At 53.6% G+C, this 14,663-nt stretch overlaps 1 protein-coding gene across 1 annotated transcript in view; it reads right to left on the reverse strand.

Annotated features, from left to right (window-relative positions):
• Positions 1 to 14,663, reverse strand: part of LOC149325410 (solute carrier family 41 member 3-like) — a 72,287-nt gene continuing 57,624 nt past the window's right edge. The window contains exon 10 of the mRNA XM_089564270.1: positions 1 to 750. Coding sequence (XP_089420396.1) covers positions 439 to 750 — 312 coding nt within the window. The 3' untranslated portion in view covers positions 1 to 438. The remainder of the gene's footprint in view (positions 751 to 14,663) is intronic.

The raw sequence follows: 14,663 nt of genomic DNA on the forward strand, positions 1-14,663 counted from the left end.
TTGCGGATTCTTGTAACATCCTTTCCATATAAAGGGTGATTAAAACCACCACTGTCCCTACTTAGCTGCGTGTATTTATAAGCGTTTGTCAAATTGTTCTGTTTAAACATTATAATACCGACAGCAAGCGTTGCCACTATCCATGAATTCACTTTGAAAAAAAAAAAAAAGCGGAATGCAACTGACGACTCCATGTGCACTGCTAATGTGTCCAACCAGTGTGCCTGCGAGGATGGCCAATAGCGACATCGTTACATTTTTGGCTCGTGAAGTTTTAGATCTGCCCTTAGGACTACGTCCATTGCGAAGACGCAGCTGAGGGCACCTTGAATCGGAAAATATCTTTGTGCGAATAAAAACATCGTCCACCATTCTTCTTCCTCCGCCAAAGCTGCCGCATTTCCGGGAGCCTTGCCGAAAGGCGTCTTTCGGCATTTGCTAAGGCGCAGCAGTAGTGGCATTGTCGAGGCGGAGAGCACCGTAGGAGACCAGGACGGGCCAAGGCACGTGCGGAGGAGAAGACGCTGTGGCTGGCGTGACGAAGTGCGCACTGTACCACTTGAGTTCTTCCTCCTCGATGGCCGAATTGTCGCCTGTGCGGGCGAGCACGAGATAGGCGAGAGTAAGGAATCCCGTGCCGAGGAAGTCGCCGCAGCCCGTGAGGCAGGGGATGGCGGCGTTGTCCGGATCGATGCTCCACTTCCACAGCATGTACACGATCAGCCGAGCCATGTACAGCAACACCACCACCTGCACCGGCACAAGGCCGTCAAGAAAGGAGAGTCTGCTTAACTGTGCTGCGAAGGCAGCAATTGTCATATGCAATAGGCAGCTTTCCATTCCTAAGGCATAATTTTTTTTACGTGGTAAAGAAGCAGTCCTGACGTAGTTATTTGGAACCCTGGAATGTCACCAAATGCCGGACAAACTACGGGAAACAAGTGTTGAAATACTCATTGTCGACGGCTTTAAATTATCTTTTTACTGAAACAAATAATGACGTTTCCGCGATTTCCTCACAGAAATTGCGTACCTTGTTTGTATAAGCTGTTTTTTCTTCCCTTCGTTTGATGCTGATGTGTACCGCCTTCGCGGCACGCTGCTGCGTTGCTGTGTATGCTAGGAGGTCAGGACTCCTCAAGATGTTTTTTTTTCAGCTTTTTACCTGCCCTCCTGGCAACATTCCTCTTGGTTACGGAATAAATTTCAATTGCAAGGATTACGTATTAATTTCGAACAGCTGGGGCGCTGTAATGAGTACCGGGGTTCTGTGCACGGACGCGTTTCCACGTGAAAGCGTTAAGGCTTGCGTTCTGCAGAAAATCCGCCGACGATGTTGTGAGGGGAATATCTCGAGAGAAGCATCCAAGATGGGTCACCTAGGTTACGCCATCTTATGGTGTCCTCCCAACCTGCCTGCCGGATTGTGGTCGAACTGACTACTGTGGGAGGTCGCAGTCAATGGCAGCACCTGGCATCGCAGGGCATTGACGAATTGCTTAAACCCTGCACCAATGCGCCAGGAGTGGCTGACGACTCCCAAGGATCAATGAACATAAACTCAAGCATGACCAATTCCGCACATATGGGCATTAATTTTAACGGGATAGCGGTAAAGGATCTGTTCCCCAGAAAACCTGGTGCCAGAGTTGTGAGCAAAAAATTACGGGTATGGAGCCAGGTGGTCCCAAGACAGCAACTAGCAAATGCCTTCACGGCATTTCATCGCAAACCGGAGTCCAGTGCGTCTCCCCTGCGCGCCTCAGCAGGTGTTACCGATGCCCTGCATCTTTATTAAATATAGGTTGTGGTAGAACCGTCTGAGGATGCCATAATTTCTCAATGCTAGCTTTCATGTCATCGCCTCATAACGTATGTAATTCTTGCTACGCACGGCTACCTAGCTCATCAATTCCTGACAAAATGCGTCCTTTAGCTCCCCATGCGGCCAGAGGAGGAGCGGCGCCGGCAATACATTTACGACTAAGCATTCAGAGGCAAACCACAGGCAAGTACAAGCGCGATAGTGGCACTGTACATCATCGTTTACATATTGCCACGTATCATTGTAATGTCCGTTCGTTCGCGCAAGGCCGCACGAAAGGGTGTTATCATTTCTGTTTGTGACGCGAGAAGCGGCCGGACTACTCTCGATTCATCACAGCCACGAAGAGCGGCAGCTACGTGTTTCCAGATTACTCTAGATGATCTTGACCTGTTATCTCGAAGTTTTCTTGCCTGCTTTAAATTGAACGATGCCGCGAGCAGCGGGCATTCGTAGTTCGACGATTGACGAGCACGCTTGTTGCTTATGCCGCCACCGAGTGATTCAGTTCTTTTGCGGGCGCAAGTCAGCCCAAATAAAGAGCTTCGTTTGCAAGTCTTTCTGGTGTCTTCCTGACCGCTGGACTGCCGTCACTACAACGTGACATCTGGTGGAGGTGCTGGGTAGCCTTTTATGTACCGGACACCCCCAGCAAGTCGTGACGCCAGCCCTCTTAGTCATTCACCGGAGGATCTGACTGCAGTCCACCGCGCAAGCCGACGTCTGCTAGGGGACGCACCTGAGTTCGGGACTCTGCCGGACCCTACCCGGAAGCGTAAACCAGCCGCAACGTCCACCATGAGCTTGCCCCAGACGACGACTCCAGTCATTCTGCAGCAGCCCCGGGTGCCACCAACCTTCGACGCTTCGGCTGGCGCCGACCCCGAAGAATGGCTGGAGCAGGTCGACCGTGTGGCTGTCTTTAACAACTGGGACGATGCCATGAAATTTAGGTACGTCTTCTTTGTCCTGGAGGGACCAGCAAGAGTCTGGTTTGAGAATGAGGAAGCCAGCCTCGCGAATTGGAAAACCTTCAAAGAGCAGCTTGTCAAGACCTTCACGAACGTCGTTAGAAAGGAAAGAGCCCAGCAGCTGCTACAGTCTCGCATACCACACCCAAACGAGACCGTCGTAGTGTACACTGCGGAGATGAAGCGTCTCTTCCGGCGTGCCGACTCGAGCATGAAGGAAAATGAAAAGGTCAAGCTACTTTTGCGAGGAGTTAAAGATCAATTCTTTGCGGGCCTCGTACGGAACCCACCCAAAACAGTCGCGGAATTCGTTGAAGAGGCATCCACCATGGAAAAAACTCTTGATGCCCGAGCACGCCAGTATGACCGCCAGCAGCGCATTTTCTCAGAAAACTGCCTGGGCACCGCTAACAACGATAATCTGCGGGATGTTATCCGTCAAGTTGTGCGAGGGGGGCTCCGCCGATTGCTGCCAACGGGAACGCAGTCGCAGCTTTCATCGCTTACAGACGCCATCCGGGATGAAGTTCAACAGGCCTTGGGTGTGACGCCGACACCCACGCAGCCTCTGCAGCCCCCAGCCATGACTTACGCCGCAGCAGTGCGCCGTCCTGCACCTCGACGACAAGACCCAAACCCCTATCGCCCTCAGCCAGCTGCGTTGGACCGCCGCCCCCTCGCCCCAACCCGCCCGTCCTACGAGCGTCGCACACAGCCGAGGAAATGCGACGAGTGGAGAACTCCCGACCAGCGCCGCCCACTATGCTTCCACTGCGGCGAAGCCGCTCACATACTCCGGCACTGCCCATACAGAGGACTGGGCATCCGAGGGTTCTCATACGACGCTCCACGACCCGGACCCGGCCAGCGACCAGCCGAAATCGAGGAATTTTTGTGTTGGGAAGGATGCTCATCGCCGAGCCGCCTATCACGTTCCCTGTCGCCATCTTCACCGCGCTTTGTATCTCCTAGCCGAGGTTACACGATGCGTGGACGCTCCCCCAGCCCCCGAAGGTTAAACTGAATAAAGCAGCCTCTGGAGGTGAGGTTGCTTCTAAGCGCAATGACAATGATCCTCCATAGACGAGTACTCAAGACCATGCCTCAACCACGACGACAACACAGACGACGACAACGACGACGGCGGCGCGGACAGACTTGAAACTTTTAACGCTGCCCAGTGAAGTAACGTCGGAGTATGCCCACAGCAGCCTCACTACTCGACGGAGCCGAGATCGGACACCGAAGACAACGTACAATACGAGAACGCGAACAAGTGATCTTGAAGTTACGGTCGACGGTCACGCGGTTACTGCCTTGGTCGACACGGGAGCTGACTACTCAGTCATGAGCGGGCCACTCGCTGCCCGACTAAGGAAAGTGACAACAATTTGGGATGGCCCGCTGATCCGCACCGCAGGTGGTAACCTTATTACGCCGTCAGGACGCTGCACCGCGAGAGTTACAGTAAATGGGCGAACCTATGCTACAACCTTCCTGGTCCTACAGAAATGCTCGCGAGACGTGATTTTAGGATTGGTCTTCCTGAATGATAATCGAGCGATAATCGGGCGATAATCGACCTTAGATCCAAGTCGATCGAGTTTTCCACGGACAAAGCCATATCTGCCGTGACGACCGCGACTCATCACATTGCCTTAAACGTCCTCGACGAAGCATTCGGCGTGCCGCTCCGATCAAGTGTCGTCGCCTGCATAGGTACTGGAGACATCGAAACTGCCGAAGGCGTCGTCGAGGGCAACATCCAGTTACTCTTTGATCGTGGACTGGGCGTCGCAAGGGGAGTCGCCCAAAACCGGAATGGCCAAGCCCAGGTGCTGCTAACTAACCTCACCTAAGAATACCGGCATCTAAACAAAGGTACGACGATTGCCTTTCTCGACGAGCTGCCAGACATCTGATATATTAGTCCTCCCCGACCAACCCGCAGAACCATCTGACCAAGACCACCAACCCACGTTCGGCATCAACCCCGCATTCCCCCGGAGAAGTCAAGACCAAATACGCAGTCTTCTTCAAAGGTACAGCGATTGCTTCTCATCAGCATCGAATGTGCGACGAACCCGGCTTGCCAAGCACCGCATTGTCACCGACGAACACGCCCGACCACTGTGGCAGAGCCCCTACCGCGTATCGCCGATAGAACGCCAAGCTATCCGCAAGCAAGTTCCCCTCAAGCTATCCGCAAGCGCCAAGACGGCAAGGACGTCTGCTACGGCGTCATCACCGTCCGTAACTCTGAAACTACGGACTCGCTCCGTACTAGGCTCCAATGGCGCTACGGCACCATCGTGGAAGTGCGTAAGTTTGGGACGCCCAACAAAGCGAGACTGACTTTCGCCGGAACAGAAAAGCCACGTTTCGTGCACTACGAGTCGGAGCTTGTACAAGTTAGGCCTTACCAGCGAACCATTCCAGCCTGCCGACATTACGGTGTGGTCGGCCACCGCGTGGACGCCTGCCCCGGCCAGAGGCTGTACCGGTGTGGCCTGTGCGGGCAGCAGGCTCTACTCGTTGAAGGGGTGCGGGCCCCTCACCAGTGCAACCCAAAGTGTTCAGTGTGCGGCGGGGCCCATGCCACGGGGGGCCCTGCGTGTACGGCTAAATATCGCGCTATCCAGCCCCCGCATGCCGAGCGCGGGCGCAAATCGAAGCGGAACCGACGCAGGCGTGGCAAGCGTCGCCCGGACAAGCTGAAGGCCAAGGCTGCCGACCAAGCCACGGACCAGCCTGTGAATTCTTCTACCGGGAGCCAGAGAAAACCTCAAGCTGCGCCACCGCCGCCTCAAGCCGGTGCAGCGAAGCCCCTCGGACCTCCTCAGAACGGCGGCTCCAAGACGTGGGCAAACGTTGTCAAGCAACACTCGCAGGTGATCGGCGCGGGCAGGGCAGCTTCTCCCTTCCCTCCCCCTTCCCAATCTTCCCAACCACGGGCAATCTCTGCCGAACAAAAAGAAATATCTGCTCTCCGCGAGCAGGTTGCAAATTTTCAAAAGCGCCTTGCAATAGCTGAGGCCCGCCAAAATTCCCCCAACTACACCTCTGCCCCACCCGCCGCAGAGGCAATGGAAAGCGACGCAACCCCTTCAGGACAGGCTGCGCATGCCCTCACGGCACTCGAGGCGAGAGTGAGAGCGCTCTAAACTCAAGTTAACAACAGAATATCCGCATTGGAGACGCCAATCAATGCCACACTTACGGCGGCACTCAACAAAATTAGCCACCTTGCGCATCTATCCCAAACCTCATAACCGCTCAGTTCGCTCAACTTACCCGCGCTCCAAAGCGCGCTGGCCCGCTCAAAACCTTCGCAGGCCGGCAGCTCAAAGCGTCTAGGCGTCGGATCGCCGGAGAAGAAGAAGAGGTCCCCTGTGCCATCCCCAGTATAGAGAACGCTCCTCTCTTTGGAGCCACTGGCTCTTAAGCCTCCTCTCTCCAAACTCACAACTCTACCCTTCATCATGGCGGGCGACCCTAGAAATAGGAAGCATCCGCGAAGCAATTCAATCCCTATTCAAATTGAACAGTGGAACTGCCGCGGATTCAAGGCACGCACAAAGCGAGCCGATCTACGCCTTTTCCTTACAACTTTCCCAGAATTACCTGCTGTGGTGGCCCTTCAGGAGCCAGGAAATGGCGCCACCCTTGCCAAATACACGGTGTACCAGCAGGATGCGCAGAGCTGCCTCTGCGTACATAAAAATTACACGGCCTCCCAGGTTGACCTGGATCTTAGCGCTAATTTCTCCTATGTAATGGTGACCATCCTTCCGCTACGCAAACAGGACCCCCCATTGCACATACTCAACATTTACTGTCCCCCAAAGCTACCAAATGTTACATTCGCAGATATCTTCAGCCGGGCTTTGACGGTCGCGAATCGGGATCCCCTCATAATCGTTGGGGACTTTAATGGTCCCAGCCCCTTATGGGGGTACACACGTGAAGAGAAACGCGGACGCAAGTTGGCGGAGCTTGTTTCCACACTAGGCCTTACTCTTCACACGGATCCCGCGCAACCCACTCGTATAGGTAACTCCGTTACACGCGATACGTGTCCGGACCTCACCTTTACGAAAAATATTCGCTATGCAGATTGGAGGAACACCGAGGAATCCCTCGGTAGCGACCACTGCATAATTACCACTACAATCCATACCAAGCCACTCACAAGACCACAGGCCAATGCAAAACTACCCGACTGGACCAAATTTAGGAGCAGCTACACCAATCCTCAATCGATAATGGACCAAGGATACTCAACGTGGTCCCAACACCTAGTATCCCACTTGAAATCAGTCGAGCAAAATGTTCAACTCTCAGAGCCGAGCCCGGCGGTGGATAACCACCTCCTCCACCTCTGGGAGGCACGACACAGCCTAGTCCGCCGCTGGCGTCGTCAAAAACACAATCGGAAACTCAAAATTCGCATCGCGGATATCACCCAACAGGCGGCACAATACGGGGCCCAACTCGCCGACTCCAATTGGGTGCACCGATGCAACACTGCAGCTCGGCAAATGTCGAGTCGGAGTACGTGGCGCCTCTTCCGCGCCCTTATTGATCCGGCACAAACACGTACTGAGCCACAATAACAGCTTCAAAGGGCTATACATAACTTCACTGGAGACACGGCCAAACTGGCCGATGCGCTCCCAGACAAATATTTGAGCATACACCAGGATCCCCGTGGTCAGGCGTACTCGTATGCAGGTTCCGAGAGCGCGGATTTGGATCAACCGTTCCAGCTCCATGACCTAAAAGCGGCCCTGGCTAAAATGAAGCGAGGTACAGCACCGGGCCGGGACAAGGTGACGGTAAAGCTTATTGCCAACCTCCCAGATCCCGCCTACGAAACTCTCCTCGATTACTTCAACACTATCTGGGTTGGAGGCACACCACTCCCCGTAGATTGGAAAACGGCACTAGTAACTTTCATTCCCAAGCCAGGTAAAGCCATTAACACCGACAACCTCCGGCCCATCTCGCTCACTTCGTGTGTGGGGAAGCTGATGGAGACTATGGTCCGCGACAGATTGTCGGCTTTCCTGGAACAGCAAAACATTTTCGCTGACACCATGTACGGTTTCCGCCCACACCGGTCCGCACAAGATGTCCTGTTGCAACTTCACAAGGAGATTCTCGACAGCGTAGAGCACCCCAGCAATGATAAAGTAGTCGTCGCACTTGACCTGCGCGGGGCTTTCGACCATGTGACCCACGTGATCACCCTATCCCACTTGTCGCAAACAGACTGTGGGCGGAATACTTTCAATTATATCAAACAATTCCTTGCAGATCGCCAATCCTATATCCGGCTGCAAGACACAGAATATGGCCCATATCAACTTGGCACACGAGGGACCCCACAGGAAGCTGTCCTCTCGCCATTACTACTTAATCTGGCCATGATGAAGCTCCCTACCCAGTTTGCAGAGGTCGCCGGTGTGCAGCACGCTCTGTATGCGGACGACATCATCCTCTGGGCAACACAACAATCGGTTGGAGACATCGAGATCAACCTGCAACAAGCGGCAGCTATTGTGGACGCATACGCTCGTCGCTGTGGTCTTGAATGCTCCCCGAGCAAATCGGAATTTGTGCACATACGCCCCAACTCAAAGTGCACAACCAAAATTGCCCTTTCCCTACTTAGCGGACCGATACCCGAACACGAGGAGATCCGGGTACTGGGGCTTTTCATTCTTAGGCGCAAGATAGACACTACCTTAAACAAGCTACGTAAGGTGGGGTACCAGGTGGGTCGGATGCTCCGCCGGGTATCCAATAAAAGGGGGGGACTACGATGCAAAGATGCCCTGCGGCTGGCCAATGCATTCGTAACCAGCCGGATTTTATATTCGGCTCCCTACCTCCACCTACGCAAATGCGATGAGAATGCCTTAGAAGTAGTTCTCCGCAATATTTATAAGAGAGCGCTCGACCTCCCAATAACGACGTCCAAAAAGCGTCTCCTCGGTCTGGGGATGACCAACACCTTTGGGGAGTTACGAGAAGCTCATCTTAACAATCATTACTTGCGCGTAAGCAAAACACCTGCGGGGAGCCGCCTTCTGACCCGCTTACACATATCCTACGCAACACATACAGAAGAACGGGCCCGCATCGCTGAAGCCTGGCGCTTTGCACGCCAGGCGCGATCCCTTCCGAAGAAGATGACTGCAGACACCCATGATGGTCGCCGTCTCGCGCGGGCGGAGGCTATTTCTCAACAATATGGCCATAAGCCAGGTTTCTTCTATGTGGATGCGGCCGGCCCACACCATGAGGGTTGGTACACGGCGGCCGTCATCCACCAAAACACTACAGTTCAGGACCTTACTTGCGGTGCCCCAAACATTACATTTGCGGAAGAGATCGCCATTGCACTGGCCGCCGCAGATCCAGAGTCCCGAGTCATTATTACGGACTCCAGGGGCGCCTGCCGCAATATTGAGCAAGGGTATATTCCAGACCGTGCTTTCAAAATTCTCCACGCATGCGAATACACAGGGTTTCCGACCCATCGTACCATCGTGTGGCCTCCGGCTCATGCGGGTCTTGAGGGGAACGAGGCAGCCGACGCTGCCGCCCGCGCGCTTACTCACCGGGCGTCGCCTCATCCGCAGCCTGATCCGGAATTTAATTTCAATCCGGCCATCACCTTTAAAAAGATCACCTCTCTTTATCAAAACTTTCATGGTCTCTATCCCCCTCCCTGTAAAGGCCTCACCAGGGTGGAGGAGCGCTGGCTTCTCCGCCTCTATACCAATACTGTACTGTGCCCGGCAGTACTTAAGCACTTCAATTCTTCTTTCTCGGGCGCGTGCCCACACTGTGAGGTGGAGTTTTCGGACACCTACCACATGGTGTGGGCATGCCCTTCCAATCCTGTCCACCCACCCCACCTCCACCCCACTCGAGAGGACTGGGAGGCTGCCCTGCGCGGCTGCTCCGAACTCCATGCCCAACAGGCATTGGTAGCTAGAGCCCGGGCCGCTGCGGAAGCTACAGGGATCCCAGACTAGGGATCCCTCCTAGTGTTTGTAAGGGGCGGGCCCTGGCTCGTCCCATCGACCTCTCACTATAAATAGGAATAAAAGTTTTCCTCCTCCTCCTCCCCAGTGACGTTCCAGCGAGTAATGGATACGGTGCTCGCAGGCTTGAAGTGGCAGATTTGCCTAGTCTACTTAGATGACGTTGTTGTCTTCTCCTCAAGCTTTGAAGACCACCTTAGAAGGCTTCAGATAGTGCTGGAAACGATCAAGTCTTCAGGCCTGACACTGAAACCAGAGAAGTGCCACTCTGCCTACAAGGAGCTGCTGTTCCTTGGTCTCGTCGTAAGGAAGGATGGAATACGCCCAGACCCCCAGAAGACGGCCGCGATCGCAGAATTTTCACAGCCTAATGACAAGAAAGCTATACGCAGGTTTCTTGGATTGTGCGCTCATTACCGGCGATTCGTCAAGAACTTTTCGCGCATCGCTGAACCTTTGACCCAACTTACCAAGGTGGACATGCCTTTTAAATGGGAAATGCCGCAAGAGGAAGCTTTCAAAGAGCTAAAGCGCCGCTTACAGTCCCCTCCTGTGCTCGGGCACTTTGATGAAAACGCCAAAACCGAAATCCATACCGATGCAAGCAGTGTGGGCTTAGGATCGGTGCTCGTCCAGAAAAAAATGGTGGAGAGGAAAAAGTTATCGCGTACGCTAGCCGTTCACTGTCGAAAGCCGAAGCCAACTATTCGACGACCGAGAAAAAAATGTCTCGCCATTATTTGGGCCACGTCGAAATTTCGCCCCTACCTGTACGGATGTCACAAAATTCGGCGCATTTTTGAAACAAACAAAGAAAAACGCCGCCGCGCGCACGGCGCCTAGCCGGCGCGGGCGGAACGGGGGAGAAGGAAAACCGCTGAGCGCGTGGCTCCCTCTCCCCTTCACCACCGCTCACCGTCACGGCGTGCGCCGAGGGAATGAGCCATCCATGTCGAAGATTTCTCTGGAGCATCCGAGTTGCTTCTACAGCTGACGGGGGGAAAAGGGCGTAGCCTTGCGTGCACTAAGACACGTCCCCCTCGCCCGTCGGCGACGGCGCCACGCCAGAACACGCTCGAATCTTCGAGATGCGACCCCCGACCTCTGACCAAGCGCGGCCGGTGAGAAGAGGGAAGGGAGACAGCACTGCCGATGCTGAGTGTATGTGCGCGCCTACTCTGGCGCGTAGAACAAACAGACGTCGAAGCAAGCCTATAAAAGAAGGCGTCGACCGCTGTCAAGTCAGTCCGGACCGCCGTTTAAGCTTCATCGAAGCGCGCCCGTTCGACTCCCGGGAAAACACCACTCGGCCAGCATCGCACCAACGAGGCAACGGTCGCCAGTCTGCGGGACGGCATCGTCGTGGAACTCTGGTCGTCGGACTGCCGCAGTGACCGGTGAACAAATTGTGTCTTGTTAATTTACCTCTCTCTCGTGTGTTAATGCACTTTAGGTGCAATATTGCCTCTGTATTGCATTTTATCTCTAATTTAACATTGCACGAGTTGAATTGGTTTATTAATCACTTTGTATGTGTACTAGTGATTGTGTAATCCTCTGTATCGTTTCTTGGCTTTATAAACTTTGTTTTGTTTGTGAACCTTTGGCTCCGACCCATTCTCTGGCTTGCGACCGGCGAAAGCTGGGCACCAAACGACCAAAAACCTCTTGTCACTTGGTAGCTGGTCTCCGCTGAGCTTGCCACGCTGAGTCGAGGGCATCTCCTTAGAGTCCGAGACCGCTACCCCCACACGCTCTAAGGGTGTCTGGGAGCTTCACGCTAAATGTGCGTTGAAGTTGGATGACAACGGACGACCATTCAAGGTTGTGAGCGATCACCATGCTCTGTGCTGGCTGGCCAATTTGAAGGATCCCTCCGGCCGCCTTGCTCGTCGGAGCCTGCGTCTTCAAGAATTCGACATAACTGCAGTCTACAAATCTGGCCGCAAGCATTCCGATGCAGACTGCTTATCGCGAGCCCCCGTAGACGCAGCACCGGAAGAGGAAGACGACGACGCTTTCTTAGGACCGGTAGGCGGCAGCAGTTTCGCGCAGCAGCAGCGCTCGGATCCTGAGTTGCAAAGCCTAGTTGATTATTTGAAAGGCAAGACCGCACCGCCTCCCCGAGGGTTCCAGCGCCAACTGTCGTCCTTCGTCCTTCACAATAATGTCCTCCTGAAGAAGAACTTCGCGCCCAACAGGACAGTGCATCTTCTTGTCGTGACCAAAAATCTCAGGCAAGACATTATGCAGGCATGTCATGATGAGCCGACTGCGGGGCATCTCAGGATTGCTCGCACGTTGCACCGCTTCCAGGAGAAGTACTATTGGCCGCGGCTAGCTACCGACGTTTCCCATTACGTGAAAACGTGCCGTGAGTGTCAGCGAGGCAAAAAGCCTCCGACTAGACCAGCCGGACTCCTGAACCCCATACCACCGCCAACTAAGCCCTTTCAGCAAATGGGGGTGGACCTCCTCGGCCCCTTTCCGACTTCATCATCAGGTGACAAGTGGATCAACGTGGCCACCGACTACATGACCCGCTACGCCGAATCAAAAGCGTTGCCTTGTGGTACCGCAACAGAAGTTGCAAAATTTTTGTCCAAAAAATTCTCCTGCGACACGGCGCCCCCGAAGTGCTCATCACAGACAGAGGAACGGCATTTACAGCGGAGCTGACGCAAGCCATTTTAATCTACAGCCAGAGAAGCCATCGGAGGACAACTGCCTATCATCCACAAACCAACGGACTCACAGAGCGTCTGAACAAGACCATCGCAGACATGCTCTCCATGTGCATCTACGCCGAACACAAGACGTGGGACTCCATTCTGCCCTACGTTATCTTCGCCTATAACACTGCCGTCCTGGAGACACCAGGTCTACCCCATTCGAGCTTGTATACGGCAGGAAGCCGACGACAATACTCGACGCAATGCTCCCGCATGTTTCAGACGAAGACAACCTCGACGTCGCCGCCTACCTTCATCGCGCCGAGGAAGCCCGAAGACTTGTACGGCTTCGCATCAAATACCAGCAGCACACCTACGCCCGACGCTACAATATGCGCCGACGAGAAAAGCAGTACAAGCCAGGTGATCGTGTTTGGATATGGGCACCATTTCGCCGCCGTGGATTGAGCGAAAAGTTGCCGCGACGCTACTTTGGCCCATATAGGGTTCTCCGCCGCAGCGGTAACCTGGACTATGAAGTCATCCCCGACGGAACGACAGCATCTCAGCGACGACGCACACGCCCAGAAGTCGCACATGTCCTACGTCTTAAACCGTATTAAGGCGAAAGCCTTTAATGTCTCATCGTTGTAAGCAGCAGTTGTCGACAGAAATGTTACGCTTTTCAGTTGGTCGAAACGGTCGTGCCGTCACAGTGCGCAAATTTCAAACGGGGCCAATTGTACTTTGGCTAGTAACCATGCAACCAATTGAAGGGATCATATAGTGATGCTCCAAGTAAGTGGGACTGAGCTTAGTTAATTGCTTAATTGCCCAGTTAGCCTAATGAAATTCTCTAGTCAAGCCATGTAAATGAATAAAACCGAGTAAGAAATTGGTCGAGCTCGGGAATCGAACCCCGGTCTTCGGAGTGCGAGACGAGCACGCTATCCACTCCGCCATGCCAGCTCGATGGTTTGGGATGAACAAAGGCGCGTCTAGTGAATACGGTGTCTTCGCTCACTGCCATCCTCCTACCTTCCTTTCCGGCGAGTTGTAGGTGTCGACCGAGGTATGAGAGACAGATACATTTTCTTTCCTCAAAAAACAATTTACCAACGAGCGAGGCGTAGAACCGAATGGGCGATAGGACTCCATGGCAGCGATGCAAGACGCTGTCGCGTTCCACTCTTAGAGGCGAAGCTTAACATCTTAACCACACATCAGTGACCGCACTTTAGGTAAAAAAAAGTGCCCCCCCCCCCCCCCCCCTCCTCCCTGAATTGTGACGAGTGTCCACCGAGATATGTGAGACGAAACAGTTACTGCGTAATTTCCTTTCCTCAAAAACCGTTCCGTTCAAACGACAACGCATCGCGCCGAACGGGTGGTGGCGTTCCGTGGACTCCCTGGCAGCGCTACAACACGCTGTCGCGTTCAACTCCTAAAAGCGAAGCGTAAGCGTCATTAATTAGCAGTTAATTAGTATGCAGGTATGAATCAGTAATTAAACAATAATTAGTGATTTGTCATCACTTAGTAATTAGTACTCAATTACATGTGACGCCACCAGTGCAACCGAAGCAGTCAAAGTGGTGCGGAAAACGCTTTCGCCTCTACGCACTTTAGATAGTCAAAGTGCCCCCTGAATTTTTACGAACGCTAAAGGACTCGAAGTTTGCATTATCCGTGTTTATTTTCATTTTAAAGCATCGCGACGATGCTTCTTTGGGAGGGGGGTAATGCCACGTATCATTGTAATGTCCGTTCGTTCGCGCAAGGCCGCACGAAAGGGTTGTTATCATTTTTGTTTGTGACGCGAGAAGCGACCGGACTACTCTCGATTGATCACAGCCACGAAGAGCGGCATCTACGTGTTTCCAGATTACTCTAGATGGTCTCGACCTGTTATCTCGAAGTTTTCTTGCCGGCTTTAAATTGAACGATGCCGCGAGCAGCGGGCATTCGTAGTTCGACGATTGACGAGCACGCTTGTTGCTTACGCCGCCACCGAGTGATTCAGTTCTTTTGCGGGCACAAGTCAGCCCAAATAAAGGGCTTCGTTTGCAAGTCTTTCTGGTGTCTTCCTGACCGCTGGACTGCCGTCACTACAACGTGACAATATAGATATTCAGGT

The sequence above is a fragment of the Amblyomma mixtum genome, chromosome 10 (genome assembly GCF_055824585.1).
Source record: "Amblyomma mixtum isolate Tamu chromosome 10, ASM5582458v1, whole genome shotgun sequence".
Taxonomy (NCBI): Eukaryota; Metazoa; Arthropoda; class Arachnida; order Ixodida; family Ixodidae; genus Amblyomma; species Amblyomma mixtum.